Here is a 25548-nt window from a genome sequence, read left to right as displayed (position 1 = left end):
TTACAATTTCTCAGACTCGGCGCACATCCTTGCCCGACAACTGAACACTCTTGACCAAGTATCGCACCGCCTCCAGAAAATGAAGTTATCGGTAGTTTTTTTTTGTGTTTTCTACTGTTATTTATCGTATTGTTCTCTGCCATTTCTACCAAACAGCAGGAAATTCACTTTCTAAACACCATTACCGTACGCATTTCACCCTAGTTCGCCTATTAGGTGATAGGCTCCAGGGCGTTTACGATTTTGGTTAAGCTACCCGTACTGCACAGTTTAACCTGCAGCAATATGGCTTTTAAAACATGATTTCTTGTTTGCGCAGTGCAACATGAAACACCTGTCTTTTCTACAGAGCCATTATTAAGTTGCGAGGACAGACGAACGCTGTTGGCGAAATTTGTGTCCCAGTTGTTGCGTGGTTCTTTTCATGGAGCCTTCCAGTCCTTCACGACACTACTAGTTTGTTTTCGACAAACTTGTTGATAAAAATGAGGTCATAATATACTCCAAGGTCGCAATTCAGTAATAGGTCCTGATATTTCTGGGTCAGGGTACTAATTGCCATTGCCTCCGGAGATACACTATGTGCAGGCCACTTAACACGTACACATGTACCGAATTTTCTGTCCAACAACAGGCTGTGGGACACCGCATTCACCTAGGAGGTATGAAATAAGTGCGCCTTGTAGGGGTAGGAGTCAGCTCGTAGTGAGGAACTTGGGGGGACAGGACTAGGCGAGCAGGATTTATTTACAGTATTTACATTTTAAACAAGAGACACATTCAACAGTCTAGCGTGGCTCCCAAATGGAGCACGCAAGACGAAGTAGACAGCATACGAGCTCGAGCAGACAGCTCACGAGCACGATGACGAAGCACACTGACGAGCATTGACGGGCACACACTAGCAGCGAAAAACAGCTGCTTATAAGCACTCCGTTCTTCCTAGATCCCTAGGTGAGGGGAACAGCATTTCACCGCCAATTCGTAGCGTCCAACGTGATGAAAGTTGACCCGCCTTTTTGGAGGAGGAGGACTCACACACACACACGTACGCACTTTCACTGCCCCCACCGAGGCCAGACGGGCTTCGCAGAACCCGGGGCTTACTTCTTGACCAAAGGAGGCGCCTCTTATTCCCCAAGCTGACCCCCGCCGCGTGGCCCCCGGTTCTCCATTGTCTTGCGTCTTGAAAGGCGCGTGCGACGTCGCCGCCAGATATATTCCTTCGGAACTCCCTTGTTCACAGCAGACCATGTCGGCGGAGGCGGATTCAGTAACAATAGTTGGTCCGCCGATCGCGTTTAGTCACAACGGCGCCGAGGGGGTGTTGAAGGGGCACCTCGAGGTCCCTACGAAATGAGTCACCGCAGCAATTGGGGTAGGCTTCCACAGTTCTCTTCTGGGAAGCTCGCAACGCTCGCAGCTGCAGCTGGCTGAGAAAACTTGCATGTTGCCACCTCGGCAGGCCATTCCTAACAGCCTGTAGCACCGCATTTTGAACTTGTAGCTTTCATCAGACAATGGTGGTTTCAGCGCAGCTCCAAGCAAAGGTGTTGTATTTCCTTGACAAAAGAACCATTGTCCTTCTTGCGCCTTATTTTCCCTCGCTATTTTGTGATGCAGCACAATGCTACAAAACAGCGATTTCGCCGCGTTGAGGAAAAATTATTATATCTTCAAGCGGCAGTTTTCGGGCCTCGTGTGGCTGCGATGAACTTGCAGCGTGTGGACACACACAGAAGTATAAGGAGGAACTCCAAGCCTAATCTAGATTTAGGTAAGGGACACGTATTTAATTATTTACACTTCGATCTCGACGTTGAAGTTTAAAGGCGCTAGTTGGGTCATTTGTACATGTATAAAGAGTGATCATCGCTGACGCTTGATTCTAGGTAAAGTGCTCAGCGATTCAAACGTGATACTCGGAGCGCATGGCTGCCGGCGCTTCTTGCGCCACCGCTGTGCGCTGAGGACACCGAGCTGGTGCATTGGGGGGCACAGTGAAGATAAAGCCGAGAGCCTTTATGACACATTATGAGTTCATTCGGTCCCCCAGCAATTAGCCAGTGCTCTTCGGTGGCGAAAAAAACCGCCAGTCACGATGCAGTCTGTTTATCGCGTTTCAGACGAGTTCTACAAATACATGTGGGCACCTCTGGCATAAATGCTGCTTCCTTGCACAAGATTACTCGATGCAAAAAGTAGCAGCTATTCAGTGCTATTATTTATTTAGCGTGACATACTGCCAAAGCGCTAGAATTGTTGTCCTTGTTGCGCCGAAAGTTGGATCACGTGACACCGCTCCGCCTCCCTTGGTAGCGCTCGCAAGGCTTGCAGCGAGCCGTCTTATTGCGCGATTGAGGAGGAATTTTCGCCAATTTTCTTTTATCCAGGAATGTTGTTCCTTGTCAACCACAATCGCTGACTGTAGTATTAGCAGCTAATGAGTTTCTCTGGAACACTCGGAACACTACATTTTAGCACTTGTTTCAAGGGGCATCACCCTAGAGCTCGCGTGGCATGCTTTAAGACCCTGGGACAGAGGGGATGCAATCTGAGCCGAGTGAAAAAAATTGTCGCGTTTTACAGTGGGCCTCATCTGATTATGAGGCACGCTGTATAGTGTTGGACTCACGGATTAATTTTGACCCCCAGGGTTAACGAGCATCTAACTCTCTTCTTTCAACTTCTGTTAGTCACCTGGGCTTAATATTTTATTTATTCCCACATTTTCTTCCTTGCTTTTGTCTTCTTCTTCACCAGTAGTCTTTTCGACTTCCTTTCCTCACATTCATATTATTAGTATCAGTCCGTGCGTAGAGCAGAACTGACATCTTAAGCTTCCATTAAAATCTCTCTTTCTCTCTATCCCGTTGTGCACGCTTATTTTAGTCGTTGTCAATGCATCTTTGTCGGAAAAAGCACTGTATTGTGCTAAACTATAACTGACCTAAGTTTTTATTATGGCGACAGATCCGCAGTTGCGGCGTCGTACGTTAACATTTCGGGAAAGACCTGCGTTCATGATGCTCGGGTTATACAGGGTGCTTTATTTTTAGACCGGACAGAATTTGCTTTAACTGTGGCAGATAGCAAAATTGTAGTCCTTGAGCTGGATTACTCGAAGGGGCGGAGATTACTTGTGCGATAAATGAAAATGCGTATGAGATTAATTCAGAAAAATTATTTAAATTCAATATTTCTTGATTACGTCGCAAATTCTAATTTATGGATTGTACCCGGTGTGGTTGCAAATATAAATCAATCCACTTGGAACCACTTGTAAGTATCGAATGGGTTTCGAGGTATGCGCCGTGACACATGCGGTAAATATACAGTACTATTGTAATAACTGGCATTCGTTGAAATTGAATTACTGCATTTATAGCAAGTGGAACAATACTGTAGAATTTTTCCAATTACCAGTGCTAACCAGCTCCCTTACACTTTTGATACACTCTGGACGTTGTGAGAGCCGCCACCGTCGCACAATCGGTAGAGCATCGCACGCGCGATCCCCGAAAGTTGTGGGTTCGACTGACACCGGCGGCGAGTTATTTGCCCACTTTCATTTTAATTTCTCAGTTCTACACCTCAATTAAAACAACCAATAACTTCCGCTTTGCTTTCCTTGGCTTCATTTTCTATTGGCTTTATAGGGTTGTAGTTAACAAAGGCCGGGTCCCTCGGTTCTCCTTCTTCTCCTTCATAAAGTATCTATAGAATATTAAAAAAATGCTTTTGAATGGGTCGTTCTATTGGACCATCGTCGAGACTGCTCACACGCACTTAGTATTTCTATATCCGTCTAATAACTGCGGCATGATGGGCTGCTCTTCGTGGGATGGCAGTTATGATTGGTTAAAGTGTGGAAATACTTGTGGCGAAACTAAAATTTAGCGTTGCATTTTCTCGTGAGCAGATTTATTTTTCCCTTTTCGCTTCTACTTCTCCCCCTGCGTGCTACGAGGCTGGTGCCGGTGATAAAGGCAGCGCAGTGGCGTTTGAGACATTGACTAAAGGTTAAATGAAAAATAAACAATATGACTCTACGGGCCCTTTACAGCATCGATACAGGCCCTTTACAGCGTCAAGACATGTAGGGCGTTAATATAAACACAACACTTGATCGTACACGCGAACTCGAAAAAAAAAATCATAGGAAAATTCAAAAGGCACAAAAGCACAATCACTTTAGAATAACCAGGAAAATAAAAAAATGATGGAATGCCACTCAATCAGATCACGTGGGTGGGAGCAATGTAACACAAAGGAATAATTCCTTATATTTATTGCCACGTAACACAACTTGAAAAATGAAGCGCCCAGATATGCATATTACGAAACGTTTTCTTTTTGTTTTGTTTTATTTATTCGAGTTAGCAAAATTTTGGGAACCTGCTTCCGGCATGCTGCTGTCTAGTCCTTGAGCTGGACTATTTTAATAGGCAGAGATAATTTGCATGGAAAATGAGATGCATAACTAATTACAAACATTTTGCTAGTTAGCATTTACCCTAATTATTATATTACGTCACATATTACAAGTAATTGTAGCAGATGAGTTTGCAAGTCGTGTCTACCTAGAAATAACTTTGAGGAATGCCGAACTTATAAGCTATCGCAGCAGAGGGCTACAAAAGCCAGTGTGTCAGGACGGAACGAAAACAAAAACGAAAAACGAAACAAACAGATATTTTTGCATGCAATGAAAATGGAACCAAAATGTTATTTATTATTTTGTTTCGGAGTGAAACGGAAATATTTTTGATCGGTTTTCGGTTCAAGGGGGATAGTCAGCGATCCGAAATAATTGACGTCAGGGAACGCCAGGATTACGAATTCTGATGAGAACTAGCGCTTATTCCTGGGGTGCGCATAAGTGCGTATCTCAGACAGGGATAGCGCGAGCGATAGCCGGTCTTCGAGTGCTCCACTAATCTAAGCCTGCTTCTCGGTGCACTAGCAGGTCGTCATCGTAGCAAAATCCAAGGCTTGCGTGCCCGAGAGCTTATCGTTTCGTTTTCTAAGCGTGCAAGGCTTTGTTACCGAAGTTCTAACGTTGTTTTAGTTTCGTTTAAGTTCATTCTATTCGAACGGCGGTCTCGCATTTCGGCGAGTACCTCGATCACGTGCTGGTTCTGTTATCATGCTCAGTGCCTTGATTCAAGCCACTGAGCATGACCCTAGAATTCACAATCCACTTATTGAGAAAACTAAATACTATGTATTTATCGCTACTTTGCTTCGAACTTTTTTTGTATGCGAACCAAAACCGTCATGAACCATTAAGGATCTTTTTTTTTTTTCGTTACGCAGCAGAACCGAAACGGAACTTTTTTCAATGGAACGATACTGAAACCAGAACCAAAAGCATTTCACTCCGACGCTCTGACGAAAGCACTGGTAATGTTTTCAATGCGCAAGAGGATGTAGCCTGTATTGGTGTCCGTTGCGCTGCATGTGATCCTGGGCTGTGAAACTGCGCGCTGACGTGCACCGTGTTAGTGATCGGCTGTGATTGTGTGCCTGTGCTCCTTGTCTCTCTCTCTCTGTCTCTGTCTGCCTCCTTTATCTTTCTACCTCCCCTGTTCCCAAATGTAGGATAGCAAACCGGATTTTCCATTCGGTTTAACCTCCTTGCATTTTCCATTTCTTCTGTCCCTCCCTCTAAGGCTGACACAAGTTTCCAAAGAGCACGAAGTGTGAAGCCATTTCCAAAATGTGACACGTTTCAAATGTGTTCGACTAAATTTATTGCTGCTCCGGTTATTACTAGGCTTCAGTGCAAAACAGTGCTGATTTCAAAGCAGGTGCTATAGTTTCTAAATTCCTTCCAGGGGAAAGAACCTTGTGAACTAAACGGTTTCCATTGCATAATTTTAATATGTACACTAAAGTACTTAGTTGGAAATTTGATCTGTGAAATGCTGTAATTAGTCACTTACGCAGTTTTTATTTTTTGTGCAAGTAATATCGGCCTCTTCTAGTAGTCCAGATCAGTGAGCAGGCTTGTGTGATCTGCCACGAGATGCCCTTTTTTTATTCTGTTAACGTTAAAACAGAGCGCCTGGTATATGAAAGCCAGTGCGAGAAAAGTATCCTATGTAAGTTGCTAGCAGCACGTAACACCGAAGTAGTGCTAGCATGCTAATTGATTAACAATCTCATTTCTTTTACCGCTCCTCACAAGATCGCACACCTCGCGATTTCGTTATTTCGTAGATCAGCGACTCAGAGCAGCATATGGAAAGAAAGACGACGCTATTCGGCACCAAGGGCTAAGTTTGCTCAATTTCGAAAAAAATGAGACAATGAACAACGAAACTTTTCTTTTTTCACATCTTACAGGTGTAAAGCGTCATGACATTCAAAAGCTTGCTCGCAACTTCTCTTCTTCTCACAAGTGTGTTTCCTGCAGGGGTAAGTGGAACGCAAAAACAAACTGCGTATTCAGACATGAAGTTCTGAACTGGAAATGTCTATGTTGATATTAGGCGGCATAGTCCTCCATATGTCCTCCATAAAGAAAGCCACAAAATCCCAATAAAGAAGGGCATCAGACAGAGAGATACGATCTCTCCAATGCTATTCATAGCGTGTTTACAGGAGGTATTCGGAGACCTGGATAGGGAAGAATTGGGGATAAGAGGTCATGGAGAATACCTTAGTAACTTGCGATCCGTTGATGATATTGCTTTGCTTAGTAACTCAGGGGACCAATTGCAAAGCATGCTCACTGACAGAGACAGGCAAAGTAGAAGAGTGGGTCTAAAAATTTATCTGCAGAAAAGTAAGGTAATGTTTAACAGTCTCGGAAGAGAACAGCAGTTTACGATAGGTAGCGAGGCACTGGAAGTGGTAAGGGAATACATCTACTTAGGCCAGGTAGTGACCATGGATCCGGATCATGAGACTGTAAAACAATCAGAAGAATAAGAATGGGCTGGGGTGCATTTGGCAGGCATTCTCATATCATGAACACCAGGTTGCCATTATCCCTCAAAAGAAAAGTGTATAACAGCTGTGTCTTACCAATACTCACCTAAGGGGCAGAAACCTGGAGGCTTACGAAAAGGGTTCTACTTGAATTGAGGATGACGCAACGAGCTATGGGAAGAACAATGATGGGTGTAACGTTAAGGGGGGGGGGGTAAAAAGAGAGCAGATTGGGTGAGGGAAAAAAGGGTGAGTTAATGACATCTCAGTTGAAATCAGAAAGAGAGAGGGCAAATCAAGAAAAGTAAATGGACATGGGCATGTAATAAGGAGGGAAGATGACCGATGGTCATTAAGGGCTATGGACTGGATTCCAAGAGAAGGGAAGCGTAGCAGGGGGCGGCAGAAAGTTAGGTAGGCGGATGAGATTAAGAAGTTTGCAGGGACAACATGACCACAATTAGCACATCACCGGGGTAGTTGGAGAAGAATGGGAGAGGCTTTTGCCCTGCAGCGGGCGTATCCAGGATTATTATTATTATTATTATTATTATTATTATTATTATTATTATTATTATTATTATTATTATTATTATTATTATTATTATTATTATTATTAGGCGGTGCTGCAGTGGTAAATGAGTATCCACAGCTTGAAACCTCTTGATTGCAATACTAGACACGCAATTTGACGAACTCGTGTTTTACTAATGAGCAAGTTCTGATTATAAAGTGATGACTGTTAAGAGATAAGACAAACACCTGGGAAGCAAAGAAAGATTACTTAATTAACTGTTGGCATATTATGCAGTATTTTCAAGCAAGCGCGGCTAGGCTCATTGACAAGGACGGCCAGTTCTGGATTCCGACTATCATTGCGACTGAGCTCATTTCGACTTCTGTCTTTATTACAGGCATCGAAAATTGGAGACAGACGACGACCATTCTTCATTATCGGTCACATGGCAAACACTGTGAAGGAGGTCAATGCGTTCCTAAAAGACGGTGCCAATGCCGTTGAGGCGGACATTGAGTTTGCCGATAACGGCACCGTGCTGGGGACATACCACGAAACATTTCCTTGCGAATGTTTTCGGGTCTGCGGCAAGCGAGAAGAAATCAAGACGTTTCTATCGCACATCCGCGAGATTACCGGCAAGCGTAAGTAATAAGTTAGAGTAAGTATATTGACTAATATATTAAATTACCCGCCGTGGTTGCTCAGTGGCTATGGTGTTGGGCTGCTGAGCACGAGGTCGCGGGATCGAATCCCGGCCACGGCGGCCGCATTTCGATGGGGGCGAAATGCGAAAACACCCGTGTGCTTAGATTTAGGCGCACGTTAAAGAACCCCAGGTGGTCAAAATTTCCGGAGTCCTCCACTACGGCGTGCCTCATAATCAGAAAGTGGTTTTGGCACGTAAAACCCCAAATATTATTATTAATATATTAAATTGCATGCGCAGTGACGTATCTGGTAGAAAGCTACTCACAGCCATCGGTGGCATCGGTACTACTGTCAAACTAGCAAAAGAAGTTATGTGAGCTTTCAGCCTGAGCGGAAATATCCGCTTCCTTTCTTAAAATATCAGGCCCCGTATTCACAAAGAGCTCTTAAGCTTGAATTGTTTGCAATAGAAATTCTAGCCAATCCTAATTATGGACATATCATCATCGAAGGCGGCTGGCCAATGGCAACGAGCACTTTGGAATGAAGAACTTCGCGAATTCGACCCCAGAATTCTGCAACACAGACGGAGGCATTCAATGGCGTACGTTGAAGAAAAGACAGTCGTATTAGAGTGCAAGTGAGGTGCAGTACAAGTTGCAGAATCGAATGAGAATACAAACTCGTAGTAAACATAATCAGGCAGTATGTATATATATATATATATATATATATATATATATATATATATATATATATATATATATATATATATATATATGCACGGGTTGGGAAAGGCAGGGAGTTTAACCAGAGACGATTCTGGTTTGCTACTCTGCACCGGGGGACGGCTAAGGGGACATGAAAGACGGAACGAATAGCGGAGAAAAAGCAAAGACAAGAAAAATGAATAGAGGAGGTTTGGAACGTCCGGAGAACAGCAATCTCTCTAATAGGCCACTCGAACCCAAAAATTTCAAGAGCGTCTTGGTTGTCTTGTGGTGTGGCGAGTGTATAGTTGGGCGCTCCAGGAGTGACTGCTCCGAAAGCGGCCGGCCGTCAAGACGCGCCAGCGCAGTTTAATTTAACCCGTTGCCTTGAGAAAATTCTAAGCGCCAACGTGATAAAATTTTGCGAAATGGAATGGGAAACTACAGAAAATATATATGCCGAACGAGAAGGAATATTTCTGAAGTAAACCCAATGCTCTGAAAACAACGGGAACGTCCTCGCACACGCGATAATATACCATTCCTTTATTTATTTTATTTATTTGTTTCCACAAGCGAGGAGGTACATGGTTGTGGCGGAAAAACAAGGAGAAAAAGCTGCAGAGAAAGCAGCTTGACTGGACCCAGGTTCCGTTTACAATGGCAGCAGCAGGGCAGGTGGGAAACGTGTTAAGGAAAAAAAGAGGAGAAAAAAAGAAAGAAGAGCAATAACATCAAGGGCAAAAATCACAAAGTAAAACCGTACACAGTCAAGATCGCAGAAACACTTCACGCAGGTTTTTTTGCGGAACAAGTGAGCACATCGATATTGCATCTGGTGAGAGCATTGAGTAAACTGGGCAGCCAGTGGCATAACATTTGCTGGCCATAATTAGTACGAAGTTGAGCAACACACCAAGTCTCAGGAGCTCGAGTTGTGTAAGGGGTTTCTTGTTTTGTGAGATTAGCGAGGGAGCTGAGGGCGCCAATATTTTTCTCATATCTTCTGTAGGTTGGCAACAAGCGCAGATTTATTAGGGCAGGCAATTTAAGGGTTCTAAGCGCGCTGAAAAGAGAAGCGGAATGAAAATCACGAGGCTTATTACAAATGACACGAAGAAATTTCTGCTGGATAACAAACAGCTTGTGAGTCTTTCTGGCTAAAGTTGACCCCCTTACGAGGCAGCAGTAATTTAGGTGACAAAAAAAGTGAGTTATAAATCAGCAGTTTCACGGATTGCGGCAGGTATCTAATGCAATGGACAACACCCAACACCTGTGACAGTTTGCCGGTGAGGAAATCTACTTGAGAGCGCCATGTCACATCACGATCAAAGTGCACACCCAGACATTTGATTGATTGTACAACTTCAGTAGTACAGGAGTTAACCACAATATCTCCAGGTAGCACGACATTCATATTTCTTGGATGAAAGAGCAAGGCTTTGGTTTTTGTGGAGTTGATCGTTAGACCATTGTCGAGAGACCACTGGTGTACTTTAGATAGCACGCTGTTAGCACGTAAGACTAGGTCATCCAGGGATTCGGATGAAAAAAGAAGAGTGGTGTCATCGGCATACATAATGTACATTGTGCCAGAATCAATGTTAATAAAGTCATTGACGAAAATATTCAACAAAAAAAAGCCCAAGATGCTTCCTTGTGGGACACCTACATGAACAGGAAGGACACTGGATGATAATCAATTTACATGCACAAATTGCTTTCTGTGACTCAAGTAAGATTCAAGTAAGCTGAGTGCAATGCCTCCGATGCCATAATAAGTTAGTTTACGAACCAAAAGTTTATGATCAATAGAATCGAAGGCTTTAGATAAGTCGACAAAAACACCTAAAGTTAATAAACGTGCCTCATAATTTCCAAGGATTATTTCTTTCTGCTTAAGGAGTGCTAGTTCAGTCGACATGAATCTGCGGAAAGCGTGTTGATGTGGGGTTAATAAGTTATGTTTGTCAAGAAAACAGGATAACCTACAAAATATTACCTTCTCTAGTCCTTTGGAAAAAATCGAGAGTATGGGAAATGGGTCTGTAGTTCGAAATGAGTGTTTTATCACCTTTCTTGAATATGGGGAGCACCTTTGCCACCTGCATTCTTTTTGGGAATTGGCCTTGGTAGAGGCAGATATTGCAGATACGAGCAAGAACAGGTGAAATAATATCAAGCACATAGCTGACAGGCCTGATTTGCAGACCATCAGCATCACAGGAACTACTGTTACTCAGGTGAGGGAAAAGCAATGTTATTTCATGTTCATTTGTAGGGTTCAAAAATATTGATTTCGTGAAGTGAGCATTTATAAATTGACAGGCACTCAGGCTGGAAGTTTGGTAACATGTACTGGTGAAATGATCATTAAAACAACGAGGAAGCGCATCACTACAGATTTCCTCACCGTTAATGACACTTTGCATCTCAGGTGTATGACACGGTTATCTGTTTGTTATTGTGTTTAACTTGTGCCAGATTTTACAGCTATCATTTTGGCGCGTTAAAAAGTTCTTTTCAAAATATGAGGTACGAGCCGTACGTGTCTGTTTTGTAAGCCGGTTACGAATGGACCTAAAGGTTTGAAAAATCCCCAGGATCTTTGGAATTAATAAACCAGTCGAAAACCTTTTTTTTTCTTTAATTTTCTTAAATAGGTCATTCGTGACCCACGGTTTGCGAATTTGGGAAGCGCGAGGCTTTCGTGAACGGAACGGAAAATGCTTCTGATAACACATGCTAAAAGTGTCAATGAACAGCTCATACGTGGTGTCAGCGCATTGAGAATCATAAACACAACTCCAATCAACTTTACACAGTTCTCCACGAAAACGGTCAAGGTTACCGCTGGTGATGGTTTGAAATATAGGAAGACATCTATTTTAATTTTTTTTATTTACGTTTGCAACTAAAAAAAATGGCATGTGGTCGATGATGTGACATCAAAGAACACCAGATTTGATATCAGCCCGACCGCAATTCGTGATGAACAAATCAAGGCACGTTGAAGTATCAGAAGCGACACTAGCAGGAGAACGCAGGCAAAAGAGTGCAACAATAGGTCAAAAACGCGCCTCACGACAGTGTTAACACAAAGATCTATATTAAAGTCACCACCGATAATGATATTGTATTGGAAATCGGAAGTGTATTCGAGAAACCTCTGAAGGAAGATAAAAAAACAATCGGAATTTCCATTTAGTGGACGATAAAAAACAGTGTAAACCGTACGCGCGTGAAGGAGTGACAGCACTTCATAACTATTAGTGACACACAAAAATTCCTCAACACACTTCACGTTGAGGCCGTTTCGCACTAGCATGCAGACACCACCGCCACGTGAAGCAGTTCTGAATCGAACAAAATAATCGTAGTTCAGGAGCAGCCAGGGAAACGAGCTCTGGTGGTACCAAGTTTCTGACAGCATAATAAAATGAAACTCCAGATCTAGGCTGCCAAACATGGCGTAAAGTTCAGCTGTCTTGTTTCTCGCCGACTGACAGTTTACATGAATACAACGAACTGATCCATTTTGCCCAGGTCCAATGAACGCCTTTAATTCGGAAGGAAAAACATAAGGTTCGCACAAAGAAGCCATTATGATATGAAAGAAAAAGAATGTGTTGTTACTCGCACCTAAAAGACCAGCTTATCAAGGTCAGTCACGCACTTTATTAGGCAAGCATTCTGACCGTCTTCTTTCCTCACGAGGACTTTGGCATTACGGTACCATGCAAAGTTGAAATTATTGACACGTGCCCATTCCTTCGTCGTATTCAGAAGCATTCGATCCTGCGTCGTCAGATTTTCCAGCATGAATGCATCAGGCACGATACCTGGAAGGAGTTTTTTTTTGGTAAGCCATTTGTTCTTTGTTGACTGGCGAGTAAAGCGAATGATTATGCCCGGTGTCGTGCTTACCGATTTTAGTCTATGGATGGCGGAGACAGTTTGCTCTCTTAGGGGAGCAAGTTCCAGTTTAGACGCTATGACGTTTAGCTTGTCCATGAGCGATTCGTCTTTGTCTTGCTTGATGCCATAAATTTTGAGGTTAGGCTTTCGGCTATGACATTCCACGTCGTTAACCGCGGCGCGGAAGGCCTGCACTTCAGTGCTAGCACACGATGCCTCAATTTTAGTCACTTTGGCAACGAGCGTCTTTATTTCGCCATCATGCTTGGCAAGGTTCACAACGACATCGTCGTACTTCTCCGATAGCAGCTTTAGCGATGCCTCGATTTCACCAACAGTTTGCTTGAGTGGGAGCACCTCATCAAGTTTTTTGTTGATTTCCAGGAGCATGGTGGCGATTGAGGCGTCCTGCACCTTACGAACGGCGGAGCTGGCCCTACTACTGCGGCACGAAGGGCAGCGCCAGGACTTCCTAATTCAACATCATTGGACCGAAATCTTTTCTTGGTTACTCCCGAACAATTATGACTGATGGGAAAATGTCCCGAGCATTCGCAGCAAAGCAGATAGTCATCTTTTACCTTAATGGCCACATCACATTCGTCACAAACAGAGTTAGACATTCTGACTGACCTACTGGAGGGTAGTTGGTTTAAGTGATGCAGTAACAAGTGAACAATACCGACAAGAAACTAGAACAATAGGCAGCAGCAGTGGCAGACTATCCTTAGGCGGCTAACTAAAACAGGGACGGCAAACACCAACCTGTAACGACAGTAGAAAAACTTCGATTAGACGAGGGTCCGCTCGCCGCCACTGCTGCTGCCAAATGAGGTAATTGCAGCGACGCCCATATTTGTAGACGACGGTGGCGCCTTCCACTTCCGTTGTCGTGACGCGGCTATCTGCAGTAAGAAGATACCCGCAGCAGGGTCGGTAGGTGGGGCGGGCCTTGATACGGCCGAAATCCAATTTGCACACGTGCAGTGTGCGGCGTAGTGGAGTTTCGGGCTGCTGATAACTTCAACACGATGCGACGACTGCGCACTGTAGCGACAGTAGAAAATTCTCGATTAGACGCGTGTCCGCTCGCCGTCACTGCTGCTGACAAAAAAAAAAATGATTGTTCGTCTCATCTAGAGCTTGGAAGTACGTTGTGATTTCTATTTCTTGCAGCAAGCTCCCCATACGCCGGAAAAATGATACTTTTATTCCTCGACTTGAAGACCTCCAAGCTTCCCGCCACCTCCAAGTTCACGGCCGGACTCACCCTTGCTGAGAATCTTGTCGACCACCTCTGGCATGGCGGTGAGTCTCACCTTTCTCCCTGTAGCATTTGGCAATGAAGGTGGTTGCAGGAAAATTCGGAATAAAGAAGTTCTTGCGATAGTAGCCATATACATGTACGCCGAATATCTCATACAACGCAGCCGAAGCTCTTAAAAAAAAAAAAAAACTTACGCCCACCAAAGCATTGTTCCACTGCGTTCTTGCACAACTCGAATATATGTATTTTTTCTTTTCGATCCCGACCAGTTATCAATTAAAAGATAAACTTCTCGCAAAAATTTCGCTTTTAGGAGCAGTGTTATAGGGAGAAGTATATCTAGGCATGCACTGGGATAAGGTTATACCTACAAGAGAATTGCATAGTTACGAAACGTAGACGTCAACCCAAAGTGTCAGACGGAGAAATTTTTTAACGGAGCTGGAACCACCTAGCTTGCAAGAGTCGTCCCAATCCTTTAATCAACATCGACATAATTTAATGCTGCGTCGACTTTCTTGCAGACTGTTGATCTTCTAATCTTACTCACTCTCTTACAGTTCATGTAACGGCGCCATTTTGTGTTCATCTACCTGTCAACAACCTGCCGGTTACCTCCCAGTGGTTGTCTCTGTTTCCGAAGCGATGCAGCACATTGCGGCAGGTCTCCTCAAAGGACGCGGTGCGGTTCACAATGAGCTGAACGATTGATCAACAACGTGCGCATTTCGGTAGTAGTCCAAACAAAACGAAGCGTTTCAGTCAACTCTCGGCGCCGACCACGTAGAACCAACCTATATTCTAGCAACTGAAGCCGTAATGACTTTACACGTTTCGCAAAAACGTCATTGACACGGCTGCCTGATTGTCGAGTCTGGTTCTGGTGGCTTCTTCGTCGCTGAGATACGGGCTTCTTTTTATAGAATCATGATTAAGAGCGCAATATTTCAGGCATGGATACGAGCTGTGACGTCATTTCTTAGTCTTTGCATACCTAGAAGACAAAAAGATTACCTTCATAAAAAAAGCTACTTTATACGTCTGAACATGGTTGACGTACTGCAAATGTTGTAGAAGAGTCAATCGGACGTGCAAAAATTGTATAAATAATAACTACTAATTAGTCATCTAAACAAACTGCAAGATATTTTCACAAGCTAAATACGCTGGCCAGCAAAATTATTTTTTTTCACAAATGTCTACTCTGTACCATGTCTTTAAATGTTTGGTTCTATACTTACGCTCTTGTATTGTACAAGAAGATTACCTGTGTACGCCATAATTATGACCCATAACCTGGAGTAAAGAGAGAGAGAAAGGCAAAGGAAAGACAGGGAGGTTAACCAGAGATTACGGCGGTTGGCTACCCTGTACCGAGAAGGGGCAAAGAGATGCGATAGGTTAGAGAGAGAAAAATAATTTAAAGAACACACACATACGCACACGGGTTACATGCGAAACGCTCAGCCAGGCTAAGATATCAACTTTGTTATTAAAGTTTGCACCTCTCTGTCTCTCTAAGCTATTTAGCATCTTATGCATAGAACTAATGACAATTACAACAACAACAAGTAACAGTGCTGTACATTATGTTTGTACTGCGTTGTCACCCGAAATAGAAGGTATCATCTGCGAAGATCGACAATTTTTTTTTTTTGCTATTAACAGATGCAATACTGTCTATTGATTGCGCAAAGGACGGCGGAAAATGTGAACATGCCAAAACCTGATAGAGCCTAAGAGGAAGTCACACGAGTAGATAATCAAGGTACAGAGAGTGCTCACTATACGATTGTTTTATAAGCATCGATGTCAGTCGACAGCACGTCGTTTAGAAAACGAGACTGGCGTAGAGTAAAAGAAGAGAGAGGTTCACAGCAAGATGGAAGCTTGAAGGGAATCACAGTTGTAAAACAAGAAATATCGCTGAAGCCAACACCTCGTGAAATGGACTTATCTTTTTCAGGGCAGTAACTGCTTACGCCAGCAACTGTCTGCGTCAGGGAACCAAAAGCAGTTGCTGACCTGACGCTGACAAGAACCCTTGTTGGAACGTTGGCCTCAGCGACATTTGTTGTTCTACCATGCACTGTTGTTCACCTCAGAGGAGTAGAGCTTTAAGACGTGGAGCGGTGTACGCACGCGTAACGGACACAGTAAGTGGAAAAGAGAGAGAGAGTGTGTGTTAGGATAGAAAATGCAAAGAAAGTCAACCAGACGAGCGTCCGATTCCCTACCCTACATTGGGAATAAGGGAAAGGGGAATATAAAGAGGGAAAGACGGAGAGAGGGAGCACGGCGTGCACACAGGAGGGCTCACAGTACTCTAAACGAGTAAGCGTCGGAAGTTTGCATAATTTTTATATTGCACCGCGCGCGTCCCATAGAATTGAACCGCACTACGGCATTCTGCCCTTTAAATAATTATAGGTGCGTTTTATAGAAACGGGTTGACAGTACTAAATGGGTACTTTTCTGTCATCTACTGCTGTATGTAACGGTATAAAAAGGATGTGCAGTTATTCCCACAAACTGTACTTTGTGCAAAGTAGCTTGGGCTTTCAACAATGCTTAATATTGCATATTAGTGACCTTTCAAATATTGATTTGCCATTCTCTTTTGTACACTTTCTATGCAGTGTCTAAAGATTATCGTATGAACGTTTTGCTTTCCATCGGGTATGTTGAAGACAAAGACGTTCTGAGAGGAGCCATCAAGTATTTGAAACAGAAGGAATATTCTCCCCTTCTGCGCAAAGTTGGTAAGCCATTGTCTCCATTTCTTTGAAGATTGCGAATGAAACAATAAAAGTGTAAATATAGATTTCATTCAGTGCTCAAAGTTCTTTAGTCGTTTGCAGTGCAGAAAACAGTTTTGATACGTCGCTTTAGACATTAAAGTAATGTGGCCAATCAGCTAATGTGCATGAAGGATTACAAGAGAGCACAAGACTTACAGAAATAAGCATATATTTACAACCACACACCATAAACAGCCGAGATCTACAATCTCGCCTAAATCTCCCTGATAGTACTGTCTAGCCTTCTTTTGCAATTTCTCAGCATGTCCCGTGTTAGGGACTTAAAATGTCTACGGACCATAGGGCATGCAATAGATATTGGGCAAATAATGCGACATTCAAGGGCAAACCATTTTAATATTTAGTAGCCAAAATAAAAAGAGCAATGTACAGTGGCGGTCAAAAATACGCGGCCCACGGCTCCGAGCGCAGGAGCAGCTGTGGGGCCACACGGCGGCGCTGCTGTCTCCATCGGACGCCTGCTTTGAGGGTGCATCGAACGGCGACAAACTTCGCCCTCACTCTCGTACAGCCGCGTCACCCACTTGATAAATTTCAAGTGCGGCGCTCAGCTGTTTATTGTCAATGCGCAGGAGGGCGCTTCCATTTTGCTTCGTTTGCCGTGCTGCCGTAGTTCTTGGCACGGCGGCGGCGGACGGCTTCCGTGCACGGCTGGCAGGTTCGGACTATTCCTGCAGAATGAAGCCAGTGACGCTTTCGCGTTAAACGAGAATGGAACGTTAGTCAGGACGGGCGTTGACACCAAAAAAGTGGCGACTCTTTGCTTGCTGCTGCTATGCACCTATGCCTTGTCATGGCTTCTTTGCGCTGAGAGCCTGCATGCACGTGCGCCGTCCGTTCAAACGCCAGGCACGGAAGCGCGGCACACACGGGCGCGAGGCGCACGTAAACATGAAGCGTGAAACCGAATCGTACACTGCCAGGCATACGTTACGTGCATTTAGCCGAACGGCTGAACGCGCTCCTGCCGGAGTCCGTGCGTTTACGCAAGGGATGCCGGCTGGCGCGGGTAGGAAGGCAAGCGCGCACTGTCGAACCCGAAGAGATTCTCACCATAACACCTAGAGGCAAATCTAGTGCCACCTTCTACGGGAGTTTCTTAAGGGACGCTGTGCCGTCATGTGAATCACGGTACATGTGTCTGCGAGGCTTGTGTTGGCTGGTGTTGTAAGAGGCTTCGTATAAAACGGGGATATGGCTGCACAAATAACACGTCCTTAAATTAAGATCTTCATAAAAGGTTTTCATTCGCGCATATTACATCTTCCAGTGAAGTTTACTCACCTACAATGCATAACCAAGCGAAGAAAAGCAAGAACAGATGGCAAACTCTTCCAAAGCGAGCGCGAATCTCGTCGTCTGTCATCCAACTTTAGCGGCCCGCTGATAACTTTTATGTTTCATGTAATTTTACATCCAACAATAAATTCTCATACTTAAACAAAACTTGTTTTTGGGTGACATCAAGCTAAAACAGCTTTTTACGTGCTGTTTCAGTATAATATGAGTTATTGTGACAGACGGAACGGTGCTCGGCAGTCGCGCCTTCAAGGTGTCCTGGCCCTCCGAGAACGATGCCAATCCGAAGTCACAATATACCGGCATTCCCGTGCACACCACAGCGCAGCAGCGCAGCAGCCTCTTTCTAACTGACCGTCAGCTGCGAAACAGCTGAACGCCGCACTTGAAGTTTATCTAGCGCGTGACTTGCCGCACGAGAGTTAGGGCGAAGATTGGCGTCAGTCGGTGCAGCCTCAAAGCAGGCGTCCGACGGAGATGGCAACGCCGCGGTGTGGCCCCGCAGCCGCTCCTGCGCCCAGTGCCATGGGCCGCGTATTCTTGACCACGATTGTACCTTTTCTACTCCTCTTTTTTTTCGCTAGATTATTCGGCTTCGTGATCAGCTGTTTAGCAGCAATTCGACGTCTGTCACAAAAAGTGACGCAAAGTGGAGAGCGCTAGTGCATGTTATCACGATACTGCGAGCATTACGAAAACGACGACGTTCGTAGTTGTGAGAAAAATATCAACTCTAAAGAAGACCGCTTTCAGGGAAGACTATTCCTTACGTCGGCTTGTAAACATATTTTCTATCACATCTTCACGCGTGACAATAAGTTTTTTGCGAGTAGAACATTCTACATGCATCAATAACTATTACACTATCGCAACCTGATTTCGTTACATCATTAGAAGATGCAATAAATGATTATAAAAATTCATTTTTTCTATTTATATTCATCCTAATTTCCCCTTATCTTAATTATAGATAAGGGTATTGTGTGTTTCCTATGGATATTTCTTTATTTTGTAACAACGTTCAATTCTGTACTAAAATGTAACGAAATGCGCACAAAATATGCTACTTGGTACTTTTCACTTATACGTTCAGTGTATGGGCACAATTATTGTTATAAATACGTACATTGGAGCAGGCTTGTTACACATTGACATTGAGTTATTGTTTACTAACGTGCAGGCTTTACATATGCTGAAATCTTTATTGTTTAGGTCATGCATCATACAATCATATCCCCGCCTGCTATGTTCTCAAAATGAGACTGGCAGTATTAAAAGTAAATAAATAAGCCAATATCTAGGCACCAGAAATGATTAGATATGCCTTAAAACGTACCAAAACGAGACTCAACTTGAATCATGAAAGAGCGTAGGCTAGGGCGTGTTGGTATTCCATAACTGAGATTTTTTAGCGCACGAGAAGGGACGAAAGACAGTGGCGAGACGAGGACACAGCGCTAAAACAGTGTCCTCGCCTCGCCACTGTCTTTCGTCCCTTCTCGTGCGCTAAAAAACCTCAGTTATTGAATCATGACTTCACTTCTTCCATTGCTTATCTTTCTCCGTGTAGTTAGGAGGGCCTTCCCCTACATCCCCTGGGCTGTGCTTTTTAGAATAATGTTTGCTAGGGGGTGCTTATCAGGTAGCACGAAATATTAAACCCACATCCCATATCCATATTTGAAAAACATCTGAAGAATTTTCTTCTAACAAAAAAACATTTAACATTAACTTTTTTTTCTTTTTTTCTCTTTTTTTTTTACCCTTACTACTTCAAGTATTCCGCTGTTCGGATACCTTTATTTCTTATTAATGGTCATGTGTATATCGAAGTTTTTTTTGTTTCTATTGTTACATTTATAGTCATGTATATTTTGAAATTCTTTTTTTGATGTTGCTTGCATTGCATGTTGGGTAAAATTTTGTGTCCGTTACTGTCAATTTCGTTTAGTTTAGTTTTGCTGCATTTGCTCCTTGCAATTCTATAATTTCCTTCGTTAGATTTATTGTAACTCCTAATCTTGTTTTGCATTCTCCCGTACTTACTGTCTTCCATGTTTCCTTCCATATGATTTTAACGTAGTTCTCCTCGTTGCTTTAGAAAACGCATATTTATGAATAACAGGAGGTTCCGATACAGTTTTTGACTATGGGAGCGCCTTCTGTATATTATTCCTTTTTATAACCTGTAATCTATAATGAATAAATCAATTTCAATTTCAATTACACGCAGGTTACGACGTGGGTATGAACGGTGATCTGAAGAGCATCAAGCGCATGTACAGAAAGCTGGGCATCAGACGTCACCGGTGGCAGGGCGATGGTCTCATGAACTGCTTTCGATTCTTTATATCAACCGAGAGGCTGATAGAAGCAGTCAAGCAACGCGATAGGCCGGGCGGTTCTATCGACAAGGTGTACTACTGGACCGTCGACCTGCCTGCCAATATAGCGGATGCTATCAAGTGAGTTACTGCGTTTAGCTGTGGCGTAAATTAAATTCTGCTATTTTACGAGCCAGAGCCACAATACAATTACGAGGAACGATGTAGTGGAGGACTCCGGATGAACCAGCTGGGGTTGTTTACCGTGCATCTAAATCAAACTACTCGAGAGTTTTGCCCACTCCCCCCCTCCCCTCACCCCCCCCTCCCCATCAAAATTCTACCGACACGGCCGAGGTCCGACCCCTGGCGGAAGCATACCGAAGAGCACAATATCAGGTGAATTTTTTTAAGACTGCACAAAATTCTAAAAAATCGCCTGTGGCCAATAGCAGAATCGAAATTCTTTAAATAGATTGTTTGAAAAGGCGCAGTTTACTTCCTCAATAAACCTAAATGCATTATTTACCAAATAACAATTCGCTAATTAAGTTCTTCCAGAGCTACTTTACGGCACATAGCGCAATTTTCGAATTGTAGGCTCCGAGTTCACACTGTAGACCTGCTCGGAAGGTATTCTAAGCATGGCACCGGTTCGAAATGTGCGCCGTGAAAGAGTTGGTAAAAATCCACTATTTTTGCACTTACCTTTTTAAGGAACTGCCGTCTTATACACTGAAACTACCCGCCGTGGTTGCTCAGTGGCTATGGTGTTGGGCTGCTGAGCACGAGGTCGCGGGATCGAATCCCGGCCACGGCGGCCGCATTTCGATGGGGGCGAAATGCGAAAACACCCATGTGCTTAGATTTAGGCGCACGTTAAAGAACCCCAGGTGGTCAAAATTTCCGGAGTCCTCCACTACGGCGTGCCTCATAATCAGAAAGTGGTTTTGGCACGTAAAACCCCAAATATTATTATTATTATTATGCACTGAAACTAAGGATGTTCGAACAGCGAAATGTTTTAATAGAATACGAATATTCGGGAAAACAGGACTCCCGACTACGTAATCGAATATTGAATATTTTACTTTAAACGCAGTGAAATATAAAGTTCGCGCGAAGCTCTCTCGTCAAAAAAGAAAGGGGGGGGGGGCTATTGTCAATATTTACAGGACCTATTCAGAAACATATCTAGATGCAAGTAATGCGGTTCACAATTAAAGATCCGCTCATCTGGCGAGCTTATAAATAAAAATCAACTTCTTTCAGTTATCTGGTGCCGGATGACACTGACAGCAAAGACCAAAAGAAAGAACTAACAAGTCACCAGGTGCGCGTATGATAAGTTTGTTCAAGGAGAGAAGCGTGGCACTACAGCCCACCATATAGTTTTGAAGGAATTGAAAATGGTGCCAAAGGGTGAATAATGAATTGCTTTACCTAAACAGAGACAATTACTTCGCCTTCGGCTGCCTAACATGAGGCCTTCACAATGAATGGCTCGAAATCGAGCGCAAGTTATCTGCCCCGTGCGTTTACTCAGGAACTGGTGGCCCCGCGAAGCAAACGCGCAGCTTCGTTGGGGCAGAATGACTTGGAACAGTTCACATTTCCATCGTTCCTTATCCATTGAGACCCTAATGAGTGTGTTGTTCCTCACATATTTGAAAGAAAGAAATATTCGGCAATTTCAGATAGTGAATTCTCGAATCGAATATGAATCGAGTCGCAAAGACTATTTGATTCGTATTCGGGGCTTCCAATATTTTCACAGCGCTAAAGCAAACGCAGAAATAACTGGAACGCTGCATCTATTTCGTCGCACATTTTGGGAATGAACGTCATGATACCAGTGTCGTCCTTCTAATTCGTTCCAAGCGAATACACCTTTTGAGCTCGCGGGCTGGAGTTCGTAAATTTCCTTATGTGCTGCAAAGTAATTATTTGGGAAACTTCATTAGTGAAATTTAGTCAGCGGAATGTGCATTTTCATATCTCACGCAAGAAGTATCGGCCTTTACGAGTAATTCAACTTAAGGACTACAACTGTGCTAGTTCCCATATGATCTTTTTTTTTTTCATTCTGTATAGTCCAAAAAGCACCTGGCATATATCACAGGACTCCTAACTCCTAACTTACGCAAGCCATCGACTGCACTTGTATCAAAGGAAGGTGTTTCTTTTTCTGAGAAAAAAATACATAAAGTGGCATCCCCTGACTATGAAATTTGTAGTGCACCGTTGCCAGATTCTGAGTACAGCCCCACAGCAAAGGGGCGTTTTTGTTATTATGAGGACAGAGTATAGTCATGGCTGTTCCTTTTCTTCTCCCAACTTTTACGCAACTGCACCGTCGCTAATGTCAATTGGCAACGAAAGCACGGCTGCCACCACGAATTGCGTCGAATTCATATAAGCGGTATTTCATCATATAGCCACTCTCGTATAATATGGCGGCCATGTCATCATATCTACCATAAAAGGCAGTGCCACGCTGCCTGGGGCACCCAAGTAAATAGTGGCCTACATGTTCGCATGTGCAGAACCCCAGGCAACATTGAAGTTTCGGGTTTGCCTCAAACCAAGACCCCAAAATTAAAAAATAGGCTAAGCATTTAGAGTGACTCAAAGTGGTCTTACGACCACTTTGAGTGCTTTTTTCACGTCGAGGGCTAGGAGTATGCTGTTGTTGCTGCCCGGTTGTGGGTTAAGGACCTCTTCCTTGAGCAGGAGGAAGACATCCTGTGCTGACATGCCTTTCCGGAATCCATACATGCAATTGGGGTGTAGTCCATGTTCTTCCATGTGTTGTTCTATTCGAGTGAGTACAATTCGTTCAAGAAGCTTGCCTAGGCAAGATGTGAGCGAGATCGGCCGTAATTGATCGAGCCTGCGCGGTTTTCCCGGTTTGGGTATAAGGACTATGTGAGATGTAGTCCATTCCTCGGGTAATGTTCCGCCCGGTGTCCATATTTCTTCGTTCAGCTGCTTTGTAAAGGCTCGCAGGGTTTCATCCCTTAGGTTCCTCAAGATCTAAGAGAGCGAAAGTAAAATTCTAGCAACATTAAAAAGTAGACTTTTGATTTGAAATTTAAAATGGCCTTTACAAGAACTGCAATAAATCGGTGCGTTTGAAAGACATAAAACGTAGAAGCACTAAGTTAGAAATTCGTAACTCTGCACCAAATACAGATATTACAATTGTGTAAATTCCGTTTGATAGGGCATCTCAAGCAGACAAACTTCATATATGAATTTACAGTTTACGTAAAAATGTTAGTGCTTACGACGGTACTTCTAAAAATCTTACTGAAAAACTAGCCTCTTTCAGAGCGGTGTATAATGGATCGATTTAACGCGCTTTAGATTTATTAAATGCAGTTTACAAAATTGTGCAGTTTACAAAATGGTGATATGATTTTTATTGCGGAGTTGCAGAGTTGTAACCTTGACTGAACCTAAGAGTTGAGTTTTTCCAAAACTTAGCAATTTTCAAAACTCTTTCAATTGATGATATCAATTGAAGATTAACTTCCTACAGATACTCGATTTTAGTTTCTTCTTCTAAAAGCAAGAAACTTCAATAAATCGGTGCAGTGTTCTGCCAAGAAAAATTATTGCTTCGTTCCCACGTATTCAGATAGGAGCTCTCCAGCTAAAGTTTCCTCTTAATGGGAAGTACCAGCATTGATGAACACACACGATGCAAACACTTACGTACGCACTACTTGGACAATCAATTGAACTGCAGCCTATCTTTTCTGTCCTTCTTTCACAGGATTGGAATTGATGGCATCATTACCAACAGGCCCGATAACGCATATGACGTCGTAGTACATGGATTTGCAAATCAACTTAGAGTCGCCGGTGCTGGCGACAGCCCATGGAAAAAATTTCGGATACCTCTGAAGCAGGCGACGAACGAGGTAGACGCTAACATCGACATACTGGAAGAACAGTACATCAAGGAGCTGTTACCAGAGTCATCCGACTTGCGGCCTCATTGACCACAATCTGTTCCCTCTGGTATACATTTGCGCACCTCACGGGGTAAAATTGTATGCTACTTGCAAACTGCCGATGCACGCTGGCATTTTCGCATGCACAATCTTCTGGGTATTACGAAAATTTATTGGCGCTAAGGCAATACTCGCAAGAAAGGAAATTTTACATTCAACTGCAACATATAAGGACTTGTGGGGAACTCGTTTATAGTTAATCTTGTTCTTATTTTTTAGAACAAATACACATGTTCCGTCGCTTATCAGGCGCTAAAACCGGCTAAGCACAGTAACATTTAAATAAAGAAATGCTTCTTAATTTGCCATTGTATGTCGAGAATACTACTTTCAGCGAAGCTAAGCCACCTGTGTGAAAAGGTGAGTTCTAAAAATGCCACCGCGAAACAACACGAACTTGAAAGTACGAATAGACGAATAATAATCCCCATAGCACTCTTTTGCATTGAAACCGATGAACAGCGGCGTCGCGACACAAACTGCGATGCAAGGCCTGCTGAAAGTTCGTCCAGCAAACGCCTGCGGTTACAGTGTGCGTAGCTACATGTATAATGTATCCTCCCTCTGTCTTAGATAGAACAAAAAAAAATACAACTAACGTCAGAAGTTTCTGGTTCAATATGGCAGCGCAGTTTACTTCACTGAAAGTTTTCAAGACCACTTGCCCAACCTTCGTTCGGCCAGTATCGCTCGCGCAAGGAAAGACAGCTTCGTTACCGAAGAAACATTGCAGAGGTGCTCAGATAGTTCTTCCCTCAATGATGCCTTCGCATTGCCGGACATGTAATGTGAATTATTGCGTAATAGACTTTACGGGAACATTGCCTAACTGCAAAGGCGCCAGCAGTTAGAACGTTGCTAAGCACATGGAAATGAGGCGTCCGAGATACAACCGCTCGAAGGCAATGGCTAAGCCGGTTCATTGAAATACTAGCCGTGTTAGCGAGGGCTGGCAGCATGTGGCTGCGCTAATTATGGATGTCCGTTCTGAGGGCTTTGTAGTGCTTCAAACTTTGGCGGAGAAATCCGATTAATGAACAGCGTGCCTTATTCCGAACATCGAGAATGCTTCGTGG

The 25548-nt window shown here is 43.6% G+C and overlaps 1 protein-coding gene across 4 annotated transcripts; it reads left to right on the top strand.

Moving 5' to 3' along the window:
* Window positions 1-1623: 1623 nt before the first annotated feature.
* Window positions 1624-24778, top strand: LOC142582438 (dermonecrotic toxin SPH-like). 4 transcript variants are annotated; one of them, XM_075692160.1, is made up of 8 exons: window positions 1624-1777; window positions 5323-5406; window positions 6352-6423; window positions 7854-8100; window positions 13915-14046; window positions 16645-16767; window positions 20360-20591; window positions 24232-24778. In XM_075692160.1, the coding sequence occupies exons 3-8, from the start codon at window positions 6364-6366 to the stop codon at window positions 24458-24460; spliced, it is 1023 nt and encodes a 340-aa protein (XP_075548275.1). In that variant the 5' UTR covers window positions 1624-1777; window positions 5323-5406; window positions 6352-6363; the 3' UTR covers window positions 24461-24778. The 4 variants fall into 4 exon arrangements, with proteins under 4 accessions (XP_075548275.1, XP_075548277.1, XP_075548276.1 ...); XM_075692161.1 differs by having other exon boundaries at window positions 1638-1777; window positions 5320-5406; XM_075692162.1 differs by lacking the exon at window positions 5323-5406 and having other exon boundaries at window positions 1627-1777.
* Window positions 24779-25548: the final 770 nt, after the last annotated feature.

Source organism: Dermacentor variabilis, chromosome 5 (genome assembly GCF_050947875.1).
Source record: "Dermacentor variabilis isolate Ectoservices chromosome 5, ASM5094787v1, whole genome shotgun sequence".
Classification (NCBI taxonomy): domain Eukaryota; kingdom Metazoa; phylum Arthropoda; class Arachnida; order Ixodida; family Ixodidae; genus Dermacentor; species Dermacentor variabilis.
Note: the sequence above shows the minus strand (reverse complement) of the source record. Positions and strands in the feature narration are given on the sequence as shown.

Coding starts and splice junctions, on each gene's coding strand:
- LOC142582438 (XM_075692160.1), top strand. CDS start 6,364: ATGACATTCAAAAGCTTGCTCGCAACTTCTCTTCTTCTCACAAGTGTG. Junction 8,101..13,914: donor CCGCGAGATTACCGGCAAGC/GTAAGTAATAAG, acceptor TATTTCTTGCAG/CAAGCTCCCCATACGCCGGA. Junction 20,592..24,231: donor AATATAGCGGATGCTATCAA/GTGAGTTACTGC, acceptor CTTCTTTCACAG/GATTGGAATTGATGGCATCA.